The sequence below is a fragment of the Xenopus tropicalis genome, chromosome 9, assembly GCF_000004195.4.
Source record: "Xenopus tropicalis strain Nigerian chromosome 9, UCB_Xtro_10.0, whole genome shotgun sequence".
NCBI lineage: Eukaryota > Metazoa > Chordata > Amphibia > Anura > Pipidae > Xenopus > Xenopus tropicalis.
Window position 1 is genome coordinate 4,668,105 of NC_030685.2, and position 16,839 is coordinate 4,684,943.

General features: G+C 46.6%; 1 protein-coding gene across 1 annotated transcript; it reads right to left on the reverse strand.

Moving 5' to 3' along the window:
- Positions 1 to 7,179: 7,179 nt before the first annotated feature.
- On the reverse strand, positions 7,180 to 14,803 carry znf853 (zinc finger protein 853). The gene is made up of 5 exons (XM_031893009.1): positions 14,711 to 14,803; positions 11,727 to 11,867; positions 9,176 to 9,313; positions 8,949 to 9,078; positions 7,180 to 8,625 (listed from the first exon to the last, which is right to left on the reverse strand). The coding sequence occupies exons 1-5, from the start codon at positions 14,756 to 14,758 to the stop codon at positions 7,268 to 7,270; spliced, it is 1,815 nt and encodes a 604-aa protein (XP_031748869.1). The 5' UTR covers positions 14,759 to 14,803; the 3' UTR covers positions 7,180 to 7,267.
- Between the last annotated feature and the right edge of the window lie 2,036 nt (positions 14,804 to 16,839).

A 16,839-nucleotide genomic window follows, 5' to 3' on the forward strand; every position in this document is an offset into this window, starting at 1 on the left:
GTACCCTAAGGTATGAAACGCGTAAGGCTATCTGCTTTTACATATGGATAGAATAAAATTTATATTTTTTAATTAATTACCTTCTACTGGCTGCAATTTTCTACTATTTTGCACCTTTTCTCAACAAACAATCCGGAGTGCCTGCCTATTTTTATAATTGGTTTCCTGTGATGACTCCCCGCGCTGAATGGTCTGGGGCATGAGCACCTGGACCCACCGTCACTGTGGGTAAGAGTTATATCCACCAAAAAGTGTGATCACGTTTCATTATGTTTAAGTGTATCTAAGTATTCAGCTAGATCACACCCATAGTGTTATCTACTTACTTGTATACCTGTATTTAGTGAATATTCACTCAATTTTACTATATCATTTAATTACAGGGTATATTATACTTGATTTTTTCTTTACTTAAATGTAAGCTGTGTTTGTAAGCTTGATTTGGTATTTAGTTACAAACCATCTCCTAAAAACCCTGGTGCCACACGTGTAAAGATGGCGCTATAGCGTGCGTTTCATTAAACCACGCTCATTGAGAGTGATAAGACTTAGTTCCAAGCCTCACTCTCGTTCCTACATCCTGTATAAATACAAGCGTCGGCAAACGTCTGACGTCAGACGCCATCACGGCTTATCAGACGGATCCCAGAAGCGCCAGACTCGGGGCTGGGCACCCGAGTCTCTGATACTACACGGTGAGCTGCCGCTTTCTTCGCATTACTTCTCCTGCACACCACAAGCTTTCTCTCTGGAGTATTTATTTATGCTATATCGACGGACTCGGGGCATTGCACCCGGGTCATAATATACCAGCGGTGAGCTATTTCAGCTATTTTAGCTACTAAATATTTATGTGCCTGTACCTTTTTGGCTCCTGGGTTTTCCTTCCATAAGCGCTAGATTCGGGGCTTGGCACCCGAATCTTCTTATTTCCAGGGTGAGCGTTCACAATTATCAGTGATATCAGTGTATCATTACATCATGTATTACACTTACTTTGGATCAAGGATATTTTGTTTATGTGGCATACGTTCCTAAGTGCTAGACTCAGGGTTTTATACACCTGAGTCTTACTAAAAAAACGGTGAGCCTGTCCTTCACTATCCACCTCCTGCCTACATTTTGTTATAAAATACGCTAGACTCAGGGCTTATGCACCTGGGTCGTTGTGACCACACGGTGAGCTGTGTTCACTAAGCATCGTCCTAATTGTACTTTTTTGCATGGGAGAGTGGAGGGGGAGCTTTCACTGGTTGCACTTTTTTGATCCATTGCACACTATATATATATTCTTTTATATTTATATAACTATACGAGCATACCAAGTACCCCAGCTTTCATTTTTGATATATACTATTGCTACGTTAGCAGCCAGTTAGACTTTTAACAATATTTTACTATTGAATATCCAGGCTAGATTTTTGATATATTCTTTGATATATTTTGACACTGTCCATAGGTTCAGCTTTACCTTCTTTTCTGCATACTCTGTTCTGATCATCTAAACTTTAGGGGGATTTTTTCCTTTGTCTATCTGTCTATTAAAATCATGGATAACACGAGTAGAAAACTAAAATTTGATAAGATTTTTTCACAACAACCAAATGACACTTCTCCAACTCTGCGTGAATATTTTAATACATTAGAAACATTATCCATGAAAGAGTTGCGGTCCTGGTGGGAAATAGCTACTTTTGAAAAATATATATCTTTACACATGATCCCCAGAGGCCTTAGAATTAAAAAGTTTCCTACTTCACTAGCATCAAACTCTGATTTTATGGAACAATGGAATACCATACTTTCTGAATGCTCCCTCAGATTGATGAATCTGTTAGTTGACAATAAACGTCATGTATATGAACATTTAAAAACTGAGATTACTCACTATAAAGATGAACATGCTGCCCTTATTGAGCATGCTGACTATCTTAAATGTCTTGACATCATGACTAATAAAATCGATAAACTTGAGAAAGACATAATTGATAATAAAACACGCAAATTTCAGAGAGACAAAAAAGATTATGATACAAACATTATTTATAATTGGTCCCAAACAAACACTAGGAAAAATAGGTTTTTTCCCAAGCAGTATAAACATACAGATGTTGCTCACAAATCTATCCTAAAAAAATCTAGAGATAGAAAAGTTAGCTTTTCTAGTACAGAATTTGATAATTATGACAGCAATGGCGAGTCGGATTCTGGTGGCTGCTCCTCCTCTCCTTTTTCTTTGCAGAGAAACAAAGACACACGTTCCAATGACTTCAGTTCAGATGAGACTACCCGAAACAAGACGACTTATTCGACAAAAAACGAACAGGGTCTCTGGTCCAAGTGGAAGAGAAAAACGAATCATCACTCAAGCGAGTCAGGAGAGGAAGAGGAATTCAACAGTCGACCAAGATACCGCCTACGGGACAGAAGGATAAAAAGATTTTGAACCTATCAACAAGAACTTTCACTTCCGATGAATTGAACATTCTGGAAAAAGGTTTAACTTTTTGTCCTGTAAAAAACTTCGACCTATTTGACACTATTACAGATGTTAATCGTTTTGTACGAAAACTTTTGTTGAAAAAACATTTTTACAATGATAATACTACTTTAAATGAAGAGGTAGATAAGGAGAACCATGTAGCCACTCCTGCTCTCCTACAGTCTCACATATCAAATTTTAAAGATATGAATACGCTCCTTCAACTTGAACAGTTGGGCAGAGAGACCGACCCCGATTCGGGTAGAGTTGGAACCGGTCTCCCTGAATCATTGTATAAATTTAAATCTAAATCTACCTTTTATCCTACATATCTTAGAGATAATATTATCAACATGTTTCAGAAGAATATAGAAACTGAATTAAGCTATTTACATGACACAGTTAGAGATTCTCCCACTAGTAGCAACCTTACTAAAAAAGAAAAAAGAGCACTTGAGACATTGAAAAATGACCATGACATAGTTATTCGACAAGCAGATAAGGGAGGTCAGATTGTTATACTAAATAAATCAGATTATGTTTCTGAGGCTTACAGACAACTTGCAGACAAAGACACATATTTATCTTTGGACAAAAATCCTACATATGCATATAAAATGGAGCTTGATACATTGCTACAAGAAGCTTTGAACTTTAATATTATAGATGAAAAACTCATTGCTTTCATCAAAAATGACACACCAAAATCGGCCATTTTCCACCATTTACCCAAAATACACAAAAAAGAGAGACCTCCATTAGGTCGACCGATCATAGCAGGTATAGGCTCCCTAGGTGAAAACCTTTGTGAATTTATAGATCACTTTTTACAGCCTTTAGTTCTAAGACTTCCTAGTTACCTTAAAGACAGTGGTCACTTACTATACACACTGAATAAATTTCAGTGGAATTCTACAGATTTGAAATGGGCCTCAATAGATGTCACTTCTTTATATTCATGTATTCCACATACTCTTGGCCTACAAGCCATTGAATATCACCTTTACCAATACAGCACCTATGAATCAAACTTTATCACTTTTTTATTACAGTCTATACACTTTCTTCTTACACATAACTATTTCTATTTTGACAATAAGTATTATTTACAGTGCAGAGGCACGGCCATGGGTGCCAAATTCGCACCTTCCTACGCGAATCTATTTCTAGGTTGGTGGGAGGATGTACACATTTATCATGACACAAATGTATTTTCTGCTTACATTCAATACTATGGACGCTACATTGATGATATTATAATGATTTGGTCTGGCACAGAAGAACAATTCAGTCATTTCATTCAACACATTAACACTAATAGTTATAATTTACAGTTCACTTCTGAAATGCATCACACCAGCATCAACTTTCTAGATGTCACGTTAAGCACTTTTAATCAGTCTATCACTAGCACAATCTTTCGAAAAGATTGTTCAGCTAACACGTTATTAGAAGCTACTTCTTGTCACCCGAGGCACTCTATCTGTAATATCCCATACAGCCAATTTTTACGCATCAGACGCGTCTGTTCTGAAGATTCAGAATTTATATCTAAGTCCACTGATCTATATCATAGACTAATGGAAAGGGGGTATTCCAAGAATAATATTATTAAAGCTTTCGAGCGGGCTGCATCTGTAGACAGATCTAATCTTTTTGACAGATATCATGTGCACAATCAACAAGTATCAAAACATAAGAAATATGCTAAAAAGAAGGACAACGATTTTCTGACATGTATCTTGACTTATAGCCCCCAACAAAAAATTATAGAAAAAATCATTAATGATAATTTAACCATTTTAAAATTAGATCCTATTTTGAGACAAATACTTCATAAAGGACATAAATATATTACTCGAAAAACCGAAACTTTGAGCAATTTACTGTCACCAAGTTTAATACACACTAGACAGCCGACAACTACATGGTTGTCTACTAAAGGGTGCTATAAGTGTGGATCCAGTCAATGTATCACTTGTAACTATATACAAAAAACGGATTCGTTTATCTCTTCTATGACTATGAAAAAATATCAGATAAAACACTTTATCAATTGCAATACTAAAAATGTCATATATCTCCTTACTTGCACTAAGTGCATGAAACAATATGTAGGTCAGACATGTAGAAAGTTAAAAGAAAGAATAAGGGAACATGTACTGAACATTACTAATGTCAACAGTCACACCACTGTTGCAAAACATTTCTCTGAATGCTCCAATAGATCCTTGTCTTTTTTACAGGTTATAGGGATAGATCGAGCTATCCCTAGCCCTAGAGGGGGCGATATCTCTTTGGTTCTAATTAGAAAAGAAACTAAGTGGATTTTTTTCCTAAAAACTCGACAACCACATGGACTTAACTATGACTATGATGTTACCTGTTATGTATAAGTACTTTAATCTAGCCTTTTTATGGTTACACACCAATTCAATGTATATAATGCTTAAATATATCCCTATGTAAATGTATGACTTTTTATCTACTTTCCCTAGCCACATGACCCTTGGGTCTGATTGGTTAATTGCAAAGTCTATTTCATTGGTCAAATTTGTCTTTAAATATTCTGTATTGTGTTCAATGTATTCAGCCTATGACTAAGTACCCTAAGGTATGAAACGCGTAAGGCTATCTGCTTTTACATATGGATAGAATAAAATTTATATTTTTTAATTAATTACCTTCTACTGGCTGCAATTTTCTACTATTTTGCACCTTTTCTCAACAAACAATCCGGAGTGCCTGCCTATTTTTATAATTGGTTTCCTGTGATGACTCCCCGCGCTGAATGGTCTGGGGCATGAGCACCTGGACCCACCGTCACTGTGGGTAAGAGTTATATCCACCAAAAAGTGTGATCACGTTTCATTATGTTTAAGTGTCCCTAAACTTTGCAGAGTTAGTCACTGGGTAACTGCAGTTCCAGGTTAGAAAAAGTGGGCGGAGCTACCATGCGCCAATCAGATGTCATTTGTTGACTTTCAGTGGGGAAATTTAAATTGCTGCCACTCAGACACTATTAAAACCAGGGTCCCCAAACTTTGCAGTTAGTCACTGGGTAACTGAAGTTCTAGGTTACAAAAACTGGGAGGAGCCAACAACAGCCAATTAGATTTCCATTCAGTGACCATCACATTTTTCAAACCAACATGAAGTTTGTTCTCAAACTTCCCTTTCTAGTTAGAATTTGATTTTAGAGGATATTGGGAGCCAGTGACTGGATATGCACAGGGGAGCTGCTGATTCAGAATGGTGAGATTGAATCTGACAGCAGCATTTTAACCAGATTAGAGTTGTGAATGGTAATGTTGGAATTCCTGAGAGGAGAATGGGGCAGGAAATGATAAGAGACTAAAGGTGGCCATACACGAGGCGATTTCGCTCGTTGTGCGATGAACGATTATATCGACAAACGATCGTATGGCGATCGAGTTCCCATACGATATGCCATCCATGGGCAACGATAATTCGGGAAAGATTTCGTCGCATCATTATCGTAAAATACGTACGATCGTACATCTACGTACGATCGAATGTCGTTGACTTCCACTGCTGGCAATTGTGACATGCGCAGAGAACAATCGTTGAAAGACAAATGTCTGACACTCACACCAACTGGCAGATTTTATCGTTAAACGACCAAAATTTTTAAACCTGGCCGATCGATTTTGGGGACGATAATGTCGGCTCGTTTAGTGGGCCGACGATCGTTCGTACACCACCAACTATACGATAACTTAACGATAGCATCGGATCGTTCGGGAATCGGTCGTTTGTAAGTAAAAAATCGGTCCGTGTATGGCCACCTTTAGTTGTGTCTAAACAGAGGTAAGGGCCTATTGGGGCAGTGTTGCCCAGGTGAGTATGACTTGATTTGGCAAGTGATTGGCTGTGTGGTGTAACAGATAGGTGGGAGTCCAAGATAATTCCCCAGCAGTGCCTGTGTGGTGGCTTGAAAGGTGATGTTATTGACTGTGAGACAGAGGGACAGGGGAAATTGTTGGAGGAAATATAATGAATTCTGTTTCCGTTTCAGATGGTGCTGTGACACCCAGGAGGGGAGAGCAGACAGTCTGTAACTTGGGAAAGGACAGGAGGAGAGAGGTGCGGAGGAGACAGGTAGAGTTGGCTCTCATTGGCATACAGGTGGTACTGAAATCCAAATGAATGAATACGTTTCCCTAGAGAGGTTGTATAGAGTGAGACCAGGGGCCTAAAGCAGAGCCTCGGGAGCTAGAATTAGAAAAGGCAACTTTTAAGAAACAAGAAGGTAAGATTTAAACCAAAAAAAGAGAAGTTTGAGTACAGAATGTGTGGGAGGCAGTCCTCCCACACATTCTGTACTCAAACTGCTCCTTGTTTTGGATTAAATCTTATCTTCTTGTTTCTTAAAAGTTGCCTTTTCTAATTCTAATTCAACTGTGTCACAGTAGGGAGTTAAATGTGGCACATAATGGCTGTGGTTTAGAGGACACGGAGGAGAGTAAAGAAGAGAAGTTGTTTTGCTATTGATAGAGATTTTATCAGGGGAGCAGGAACCTGAAGTGGTATCAGCAGTGTAAAACTATACAAAATGAAGTCGGGTGGGGAACTCTCTTCACGCAGTGGCTAATGTTTTCTGTTGAATTGTGCGACTCCCTCTAACTTGTAGGATGCGATCTGTCCATCCAACCCTTTCTACAAAATATTCTGTGTAGTTTTACCTCTGAAGATTAAATATTTATTGAAGATTAAGAATACATTAACCAAAAGGAATCTGATAACATCATAATCGTATGTAACTCACTGTGTATCAGTACAGTTACTGTCAGGCAATGGTTCCCCCCCTGTGTGTAACTGGGAATGTGCAGTGAGCTGATAACGATACATAAAATATTTCCCACATTCATTGCAAGCAAATGGTTTCTCCCCTGTGTGAATTCTTGTATGGAATTTAAGGCTTGTGCTATTACGGAAACATTTCCCACATTCACTACAACTGAATGGTTTCTCCCCTGTGTGAATTCTTGTATGGAATTTAAGCCTTGAACCCTCAGAGAAACACTTCCCACATTCAGTGCAAGTGAATGGTTTCTTCCCTGTATGAATTTTTTTATGAGAATTAAGGTAAGCCCGATCAATGAAACCTTTCCCACATTCAGTGCAAGTGAACGGTTTCTCCCCTGTGTGGATTCTTTTGTGTACAGTAAGGTATGAGGAATACTTAAAACATTTCCCACACTCAGAACAAGAGTACGGTCTCTCTACTGAGTGAACCCTGAGATGTATCTTAAGCTGTGAGGTAGACACAAAATGTTTCCCACATTCAGAACAAGGGTATTGTCCCCTTCCCACGTGACTACTTTGATGCACAATAAGCTCTGAGTGAGACGTGAACTGTTTGTTACATTGGGAGCAAATACATAATTTCTCTAGTCTGTGAATTCGGCAGTGTCTGTAAAAGTCTGAACTATGTGAAAAATGTTTTCCACAGTCAGAACAGGAATAGGGTTTCTCTCCTGTGTGGGTTCTGTGATGCTCAATAAGATGTACATGCCGGGTAAACCTTTTCCCACATTCAGAACAAGAGAACGGTTTCTCCCCTGTGTGACTTCTCTTATGTAAATTAAGTTTTGACTGATATTTAAATGGTTTCTCACACACAGAACAGACAAATGGTTTTACCCCTGTGTGAGTTTTCTGGTGCTTGAGAAAACCTGCCTTAGTTTTACAACGTTTATGGCACTCAGAACAGTTATACGTCTCTGTGTTGGGAGTAGGTGTGTCTGTTCCCTGTATCTGTGAATTAATGCTGCAATCTGATTGGTTTTCCCCTTCCGATGAAGATTCTTCCTCTTTAATAACAACCGATCTATAATCCTCTGCCGAATTGTTATTCAGGCTGCACCCCATGATAGGAGTAGGTGTGTCTGTTCCCTGTATCTGTTCTGTAAGGGGATTAATGCTGCAATCTGAAGCCGCCTCCTCTTTAATCCCATTGGCCGGTGGGGGCTGTTCCGCTGGAGAAATTTCAGGGTTTCTCAATTCTCCATCGACACAAAAATCTGCTCCTTCAGCCCCAATCTTGCTTGGCTCATTATTATAACATAATGTTCCTCCCAGATCAGCTGGAATCTCTCTCTTATCTTCATATTCACCGTCTGGCAGAGATACAAGCATGAGAAATCATTATCACATTTTATACATATATGTAGGGATTCATTGTGTCAGGGAATGCAGGAATAGAAGGAGCAGCAGCGCAGGAACTGTCACCCCGACAGGCTCTGATACAGGATGAACAGTCACATATAAATCCTTAATGTGGCGCTGAGTCCAATCTCACTGTGACTCAAACCATAATTAAGAGCAGGAATGATACTGGCACAGGAGTCAGACTGACCAACCAAATGGATTTGATTGCTCTCCAATGCCAAAGACACTTAGGAGATCAACTGGATCTGTCTGGTCCATTTCTGCCACTTACCCGGTGGGCAGACTTGCTGGGGCTCCTCCTCCTCCTTCATAATTTTTCTGAGAAGGGCCTGGTTTCCTTTTATATACTCCCACTCCTCCAAGGAAAAATAGATGGAAACATCCTCACACCTTATGGCAACCTGGCACACACAATGTTACAGTCATCCCCCAGCCAGAGAAAGGGATTATCATACACTGTTACTAAACAATAAGGGGGGATTGGGGGGCCGCACCCACCTCTCCAGTCAGCAGCTGGATGATGTTGGAGATGAGTTCCAGGATCTTCTTGTCATTTTCCTTCTGTATGACGGAGCCAGGGGCATGCAGGGCCCCCAAACCCACAGTTGGGCTCTTCTTCTTAGGGAAGATGTAGCTCTATGTATTGAGAGGGAGAGAGAATGATGAGTGTGATGAGTATGTACCGTATATACTCGAGTATAAGCCGATCCGAATATAAGCCGAGGTACCTAATTTTACCTAAGAAAACTGGAAAAACTTATTGACTCGAGTATAAGCCTAGGGTGGGAAATGCAGCCACTTCTGCTAAGTTTCAATAATCAAATAATTAATAAAGGAAGCAAATTGTCCAATCAAAGCTTATCCTATCACCTACATCTAGAGGATATCCTGGGCAGTTGGCACCCATCAACAGAATCCCAACTTACTAGTTAACATACATAACAAAAATACTGTCTCTGTGTTTGATACCATTGCACTAACGTGGTCCTTAGCTGACGCGTCTCCATAAGCCCAGTAGATGATCCAATTGTAATGAAGTCAGCCCAATTTGGCCCTAAATGTGGATGAACAAAGTGGTACCAGATCTGCGCATTCAGTAACTATATGTGGCCAACCCCTTAAAATGCAAATATAAGAGCTGGCTCTGATATGTGATCTATGCACTCATATGAAAACTCCAGTGGCACTATAAGGCTAATAATGAACTTCCCTGTAGGAGTGGAAGATCTAATAATATGCTACCGGAGTGCTGTTATCACAGTGTATGGACTGGGTCTACATATCCCTGTAGTAAGCATCTTAATTTTCTGAACTGAGCTTAGAGTTCTAGACAAGGATCATTTTATTTCCTTGGTTCCCTCTCCATCCCATTTACATTTTTCCTTGGCCTACAGCTGAGCAAACTAAATGGAGAACTGCTACTGGTTACTCGCCTTTAACAGCAAAGCGGTTGCTACTTTCAATGCATATAATCATAATTGTCCGTGCAGATCTCTTTTCCGGTAGGAGAGCGGTGGGTGAATACAGGCTGCGCCGCTGGCATTCATAATCACAATTGTCCGTGCAGAGAGAGCTGGAGAGTTTTCAGATGAGTGCAAAGATCACAGAAAGCAGGAGAGTGCCGAAACCCCGCCCCCTGCGAGTACTTGGGCGGACGCGTATGCGTATCCGCTCTCCTACCGGAAAAGAGATCTGCACAGGCAATTATGATTATGAATGCCAGCGGCGAAGCCTGTATTCACCCACCGCTCTCCTACCGGAAAAGAGATCTGCACGGACAATTATGATTATGAATGCCAGCGGCGCAGCCTGTATTCACCCACCGCTCTCCTACCGGAAAAGAAGTTCCTAATGTCATCTGCACGGACAATTATGGTTATGTGCATTGACAGTAGCAATCGCTTTGATGTTAAAGGCGAGTAACCAGTGGGTGGGGGGGCGGCGTGCTCGCCGAATGCCATTACAGCCTGTATTCACCCACCGCTCTCCTACCGGAAAGCTGCCAGGGAGCGAGGAGCGCTTAGTCCCTTTATCCCCCTCCATCAGTGTATTTCCCAACAATGTATGACTATTAAATCATGCTGAATGCAATATTCACTCGAGTATAAGCCGAGCATTCGTTTTTAAGCACTTTTTTCGTGCTGAAAAACTCGGCTTATACTCGAGTATATACGGTATGTATGTTTTTATTTATAAAGCGCTACTTATGTACGCAGCGCTGTACTGTAAAATACATTTATACAAAACGGGGTTATTAAGATAATAAATAAATACAAAGTACAACAATAAATAAAAATATATACAAAGTACAGTTGCAATAAGAGTCAGAAACACAAGATGGTGGAGGTCCCTGCCCCGTAGAGCTTACAATCTATATGGGAGGGTAACTGACACAAATGGGCAAATGTAAGTGCTGTAGGACACAGTGGGTGACACTACAATATAAGTGCCAGTTTCCAGATCAGGTGCTGGGCGAGTGCTCCAAAAGGGAGTCTTTAAGTTTAGATTTAAAAAGACTGAGGGAGGATTCTCTTCGGAGGAAATCAGGGAGGGCATTCCAAATGTGAGGGGCAGCAGGGCAGAAAGGTTTAAGGCGGGAAACAGCAGTAGTAGTGGGAGGTGCAACCAAACGGTTGCTCTGTGAGGAACGAAGGAGTCGGCCAGGAACATACAGAGACACAAGGGAAGAGATGTAGGGAGGGGCAGAGGAATGGAGGGCTTTGAAGGAGAAGGAGTTTGTAAAATATTCTTTGTTTAATAGGAGCCACAATAAGGACTTTAGCAGGGGAAGGGCCTGAACTCTCCTGGATGAGAGGAGGAGTATTCTGGCAGCAGTGTTTAATATAGACTGTAGGGGGGAGAGATGGGAGTTAGGGAGGCCGGTTAGTAGCAGGTTACAGTAGCCCAGTCGGGATAGGATGAGAGCATGCATGAGCAGCCTAGCTGTTGCAGTAGAAAGAAAGGGACGAGTGTGTAATGCAGCAGAGAGACCCCCTTTGTACAGACAGACAGTCTCTTCTCACTGTGGCACTCACAGTGCCCCCCTCACCTCTCCAGTCAGCAGATAGATAATCTCCAGTGTGAGATTCAGGATTCTCTCCTTCCGCTCCTCATTTTTATCCTTCTTCCCCATCACTGGGTCACTCGCTTCCTCCCACATTCCCATTGGCTCCTTGTGGGAGGGAGGGGCCTGGAAGTGCCCCTGGAACAATAACACCAACTGCTATTAAAGATTAGAGAATTGGACACCGACCCCCAGTCCCACAGCTCCCACCACCCCCCCCAGTCCCACCGACCCCCAGCTCCCACGACCCCCCAGTCCCACAGCTCCCACCGACCCCCAGTCCCACAGCTCCCACCGACCCCCAGTCCCACCAACCCCCAGTCCCACAGCTCCCACCGACCCCCAGTCCCACAGCTCCCACTGACCCCCAGTCCCCACCGACCCCCAGTCCCACCGACCCCCAGTCCCACAGCTCCCACCGACCCCCCAGTCCCACAGCTCCCACCGACCCCCCAGTCCCACAGCTCCCACCGACCCCCAGTCCCACCGACCCCCAGTCCCACAGATCCCCAGCTCCCACCGACCCCCAGTCCCACCGACCCACAGCTCCCACCGACCCACAGCTCCCGCCGACTCCCAGTCCCACAGCTCCCGCCGACCCCCAGTCCCACAGCTCCCGCCGACCCCCAGTCCCACAGCTCCCGCCGACCCCCAGTCCCACAGCTCCCGCCGACCCCCAGTCCCACAGCTCCCGCCGACCCCCCAGTCCCACAGCTCCCGCCGACCCCCAGTCCCACAGCTCCCGCCGACCCCCAGTCCCACAGCTCCCGCCGACCCCCAGTCCCACAGCTCCCGCCGACCCCCAGTCCCACAGCTCCCGCCGACCCCCCAGTCCCACAGCTCCCGTCGACCCCCAGTCCCACAGCTCCCGTCGACCCCCAGTCCCACCGACCCCCAGTCCCACAGCTCCCGCCGACCCCCAGTCCCACAGCTCCCGCCGACCCCCAGTGCAACAGCTCCCGCCGACCCCCAGTCCCACAGCTCCCGCCGACCCCCCCAGTCCCACCGACCCCCAGTCCCACAGATCCCCAGCTCCCACCGACCCCCAGCTCCCACCGACCCACAGCTCCCACCGACCCCCAGTCCCACAGACCCCCAGTCCCACAGACCCCACCGACCCACAGCTCCCACCGACCCACAGCTCCCACCGACCCCCAGTCCCACAGCTCCCACCGACTCCCAGTCCCACAGCTCCCACCGACCCCCAGTCCCACAGCTCCCGTCGACCCCCAGTCCCACCGACCCCCAGTCCCACAGCTCCCGCCGACCCCCCAGTCCCACAGCTCCCGCCGACCCCCAGTGCAACAGCTCCCGCCGACCCCCAGTCCCACAGCTCCCGCCGACCCCCCCAGTCCCACCGACCCCCAGTCCCACAGATCCCCAGCTCCCACCGACCCCCAGCTCCCACCGACCCCCAGTCCCACAGACCCCCAGTCCCACAGACCCCCAGTCCCACAGACCCCACCGACCCACAGCTCCCACCGACCCCCAGTCCCACAGCTCCCACCGACCCCAGTCCCACAGCTCCCACCGACCCCCAGTCCCACCGACCCCCGGTCCCACAGCTCCCGCCGACCCCCAGTCCCACAGCTCCCGCCGACCCCCAGTCCCACAGCTCCCGCCGACCCCCAGTCCCACAGCTCCCGCCGACCCCCAGTCCCACAGCTCCCGCCGACCCCCAGTCCCACAGCTCCCGCCGACCCCCCAGTCCCACAGCTCCCGCCGACCCCCAGTCCCACAGCTCCCGCCGACCCCCAGTCCCACAGCTCCCGCCGACCCCCAGTCCCACAGCTCCCGCCGACCCCCCAGTCCCACAGCTCCCGCCGACCCCCCAGTGCAACAGCTCCCGCCGACCCCCAGTCCCACCGACCCCCAGTCCCACAGCTCCCGCCGACCCCCAGTGCAACAGCTCCCGCCGACCCCAGTCCCACAGCTCCCGCCGACCCCCAGTCCCACAGCTCCCGCCGACCCCCCAGTCCCACAGCTCCCGCCGACCCCCAGTCCCACAGCTCCCGCCGACCCCCAGTCCCACAGCTCCCGCCGACCCCCAGTCCCACAGCTCCCGCCGACCCCCAGTCCCACAGCTCCCACCGACCCCCAGTCCCACAGCTCCCACCGACCCCCAGCTCCCACCGACCCCCAGTCCCACAGCTCCCACCGACCCCAGTCCCACCGACCCCAGTCCCACCGACCCCAGTCCCACCGACCCCCAGTCCCACCGACCCCCCAGTCCCACCGACCCCCCAGTCCCACCGACCCCCCAGTCCCACCGACCCCCCAGTCCCACCGACCCCCAGTCCCACCGACCCCCAGTCCCACCGACCCCCAGTCCCACAGCTCCCACCGACCCCCAGTCCCACAGCTCCCACCGACCCCCAGTCCCACAGCTCCCACCGACCCCCAGCTCCCACCGACCCCCAGTCCCACAGCTCCCACCGACCCCCAGTCCCACAGCTCCCACCGACCCCCAGTCCCACAGCTCCCAGCGACCCCCAGTCCCACCGACCCCCAGTCCCACAGCTCCCAGCAGGAGTAACCCCAGTGCCACACACACAGCCCATAGTACAGGAGAGTGAGGGGGGTAAATGGCGGTCGGTCGGTGCCACACAAGGTAGGAATAAGGGAGGCAGCAGGGGATTTAGCAGCACATATGGGCTCAGTATATTGTGGGGGGTCAGTACCTACCTGTGCGGAAGTTCCCAGAGTTCCCTGCTCCGGCTACAAACCAATGGTCCCGGGGGCTTGGGAGGTGGGAGTGAGAGCTGCTCAGTAAGGGATGGGAGACAATTCCCTACATATCTATGTACCGCACAGATATCTCCCAGCTCCCCTCACCCACACTGTATCAATCTACTGTATATCCCAGGGTTAATCAGATACCCGCCAGTCCCAGCGGCCCCATACTAACTAAACCCGACTAATCCCTTTAGTGTGCGGGTAGATAAAGTTATCCTCAGTCCCAAACTCACCGTCCCGCCCCTGTGACTATTTATCCAATCATGTCGTTCGTTCTTCATACGGAGAGTGTGAGGCGGCAGTGACCCTATCAGATTGGAATGGGAGGGCACATTCTGTGCGGTCTTTCGTCTCTGTCCCGCCCACTTTTCTCTTAGCCAATGAGTGAGTGTGTCCCGCCCCCTCATACACAGCTATTGGCAGACCGGCACAGTTAGACACAGGAAACAGAGCTGGGAAGCAGGGGCGGGTCAGTAAGGGACAGAGAATGCACATCCCTGGGCGATAGATATTGGTGGATTTGTTATTCCCTGGGACTGAGAACTGGTATAAAGGGAACATATTCCAACTGGGCCAGAGATGTGGGCGGAGCTGAGTGAAACAGAACAAAAGAAATACTGAGGGGAAAGGGCCACTCCCAGGGCAATAGGAAAAATATTTACACCAGCACACCCTTACCTCCTCCAGAGAATTATTACTTGGTGCACAGCCTAGAGAGTCGGCACTCTCCACACAGTCCGGTCAAAATATTTCAGCCAGCACAGCAAGTAAGGCGCAAGCAGGGCTTAGCCCTTGCGTGTTTATTCAAAATGCAAAAAGGTGCAAAAAGCCCTGCTTGCACCTTACTTGCTGTGCTGGCTGAAATATTTTGACCACTCCCAGGGCAGACATGTTCTTCAGGCTCCCTGATTTGCCCCTCACCCTGTCACCCACCAACAGCCCCCACCTTACAGCCAACCCTGCCATTAGAAAGCATGGGGGAAAGCAATAAACCCCCAGAAGCAGCAGAGTGTGGGCAGGGGCAAGAGTAACCCCCATGCAGCTGACAAGAGGGCAGCACTGAGGGGCCTTTACTGAAGAGCAGGCAGGTTATGTGCCCCTTGTTGGGGAGCTGAAATGGGTCGGATCCAGGGAGTAATCAGGATTAAATATCATTTCACCCCTATGGAGGCTGAATTGTCTGAAGGTGAATATCTCTTTTAGCCAACAAATAGTTTATATTATATTAATTGGCCTGTTAAAGAATGGTATCAAACTAGTATATGTATATCAATAAATATTGCCCTTTTAGCCGCCATTTTGTGATGGTCTGTGTGATTAAGCTGACAGGAAGTGACGCGGCTCTAACTGTAACAGGAAGTAGTGTGGGAGGCAAAAGTAGAACTCTGTGCATTCATTGGTTGATGTGATCTAATCTATCTAGGGGCCTATAGGGTTAACAATCCCTATAGCTTTAACCCCTACACTTCCTTATTCCCACTGTTACTGGGCAGAAGCCCATATATCTCTATTACTATTAGCATATTGTACTTTATTGGCCATAAGCCTTATGAGCACTTCCTGCCACACTGTAATATAGTGTTTAGCAGGGGGTGGAACTTCCTCTGAGTGCGGGACCAACAGGGCCCCAGTAGATGCGCTGCCCCAGAGGGACCAGTTCCTACAGTGAAGTTGGGGAGCAGGGACCCTAAGAACGAGGAATAGTAAGAGCAGGTTTGTTCTTTCATAGCACTTTCTAGGAATGCGCTGCCTTAGTGTAGGGGCCGCTGTAGTGACAAGGGGATCAGGCATAGTCTTCTCCCTGATTCATGTCTTCTGTTTGGGATCCGGTCCATTAAAGGAGACATATTGGATAAATGGAAAACCCTAACCCTGTAGGCAATTATGAATAATATCCGGTGCTGGTTTCCCTTTGGGCTAAACATTAACCCTATCTGTAACAATGGCCCCTTTATTGGAGCTCCCTATAGATCCTCTCAGGTCCCTGTCTGTGTTTCACATGAGGGGTGGGCGTGTCCTAACAGTCCCTGCCAGAAGCACAGTAGGAGGGGGAGAGCCAATCACAGCCCTGCACTCACACAAGCACAGACAGGCTTCAGTTCCCTATCAGGTCAGCCTAGCTGCTGATTGGTTCCTATCCTACAGTGCCGCCGCCCCCCTGCACAGCCTGGGAAAGGAGGCAGGAGGAAGTGGAACAGATGGGCGGGGCTAGTGGGGTATTTGGAGAAATCAGCCTAGAACACAAGTTTTTTAAGCACAATCCTTCTATATCTAGAGGAGTATAATTTCCTGGTACATTCTTAATTTTTATATGATATGTCTCCTTTAAGTATTAATTACAGGGTTGTTAAACTTTGCAAAG

What these genes read in the sequence shown, in the direction of transcription:
- znf853 (XM_031893009.1), bottom strand. Translation starts at nt 14,758, where the DNA reads ATGAAGAACGAACGACATGATTGGATAAATAGTCACAGGGGCGGGACG. An exon ending in TCCAGCTGCTGACTGGAGAG is followed by an intron (nt 9,079 to 9,175) that starts GTGGGTGCGGCC and finishes TGTGTGTGCCAG; the next exon opens with GTTGCCATAAGGTGTGAGGA. An exon ending in CCAGCAAGTCTGCCCACCGG is followed by an intron (nt 8,626 to 8,948) that starts GTAAGTGGCAGA and finishes TATCTCTGCCAG; the next exon opens with ACGGTGAATATGAAGATAAG.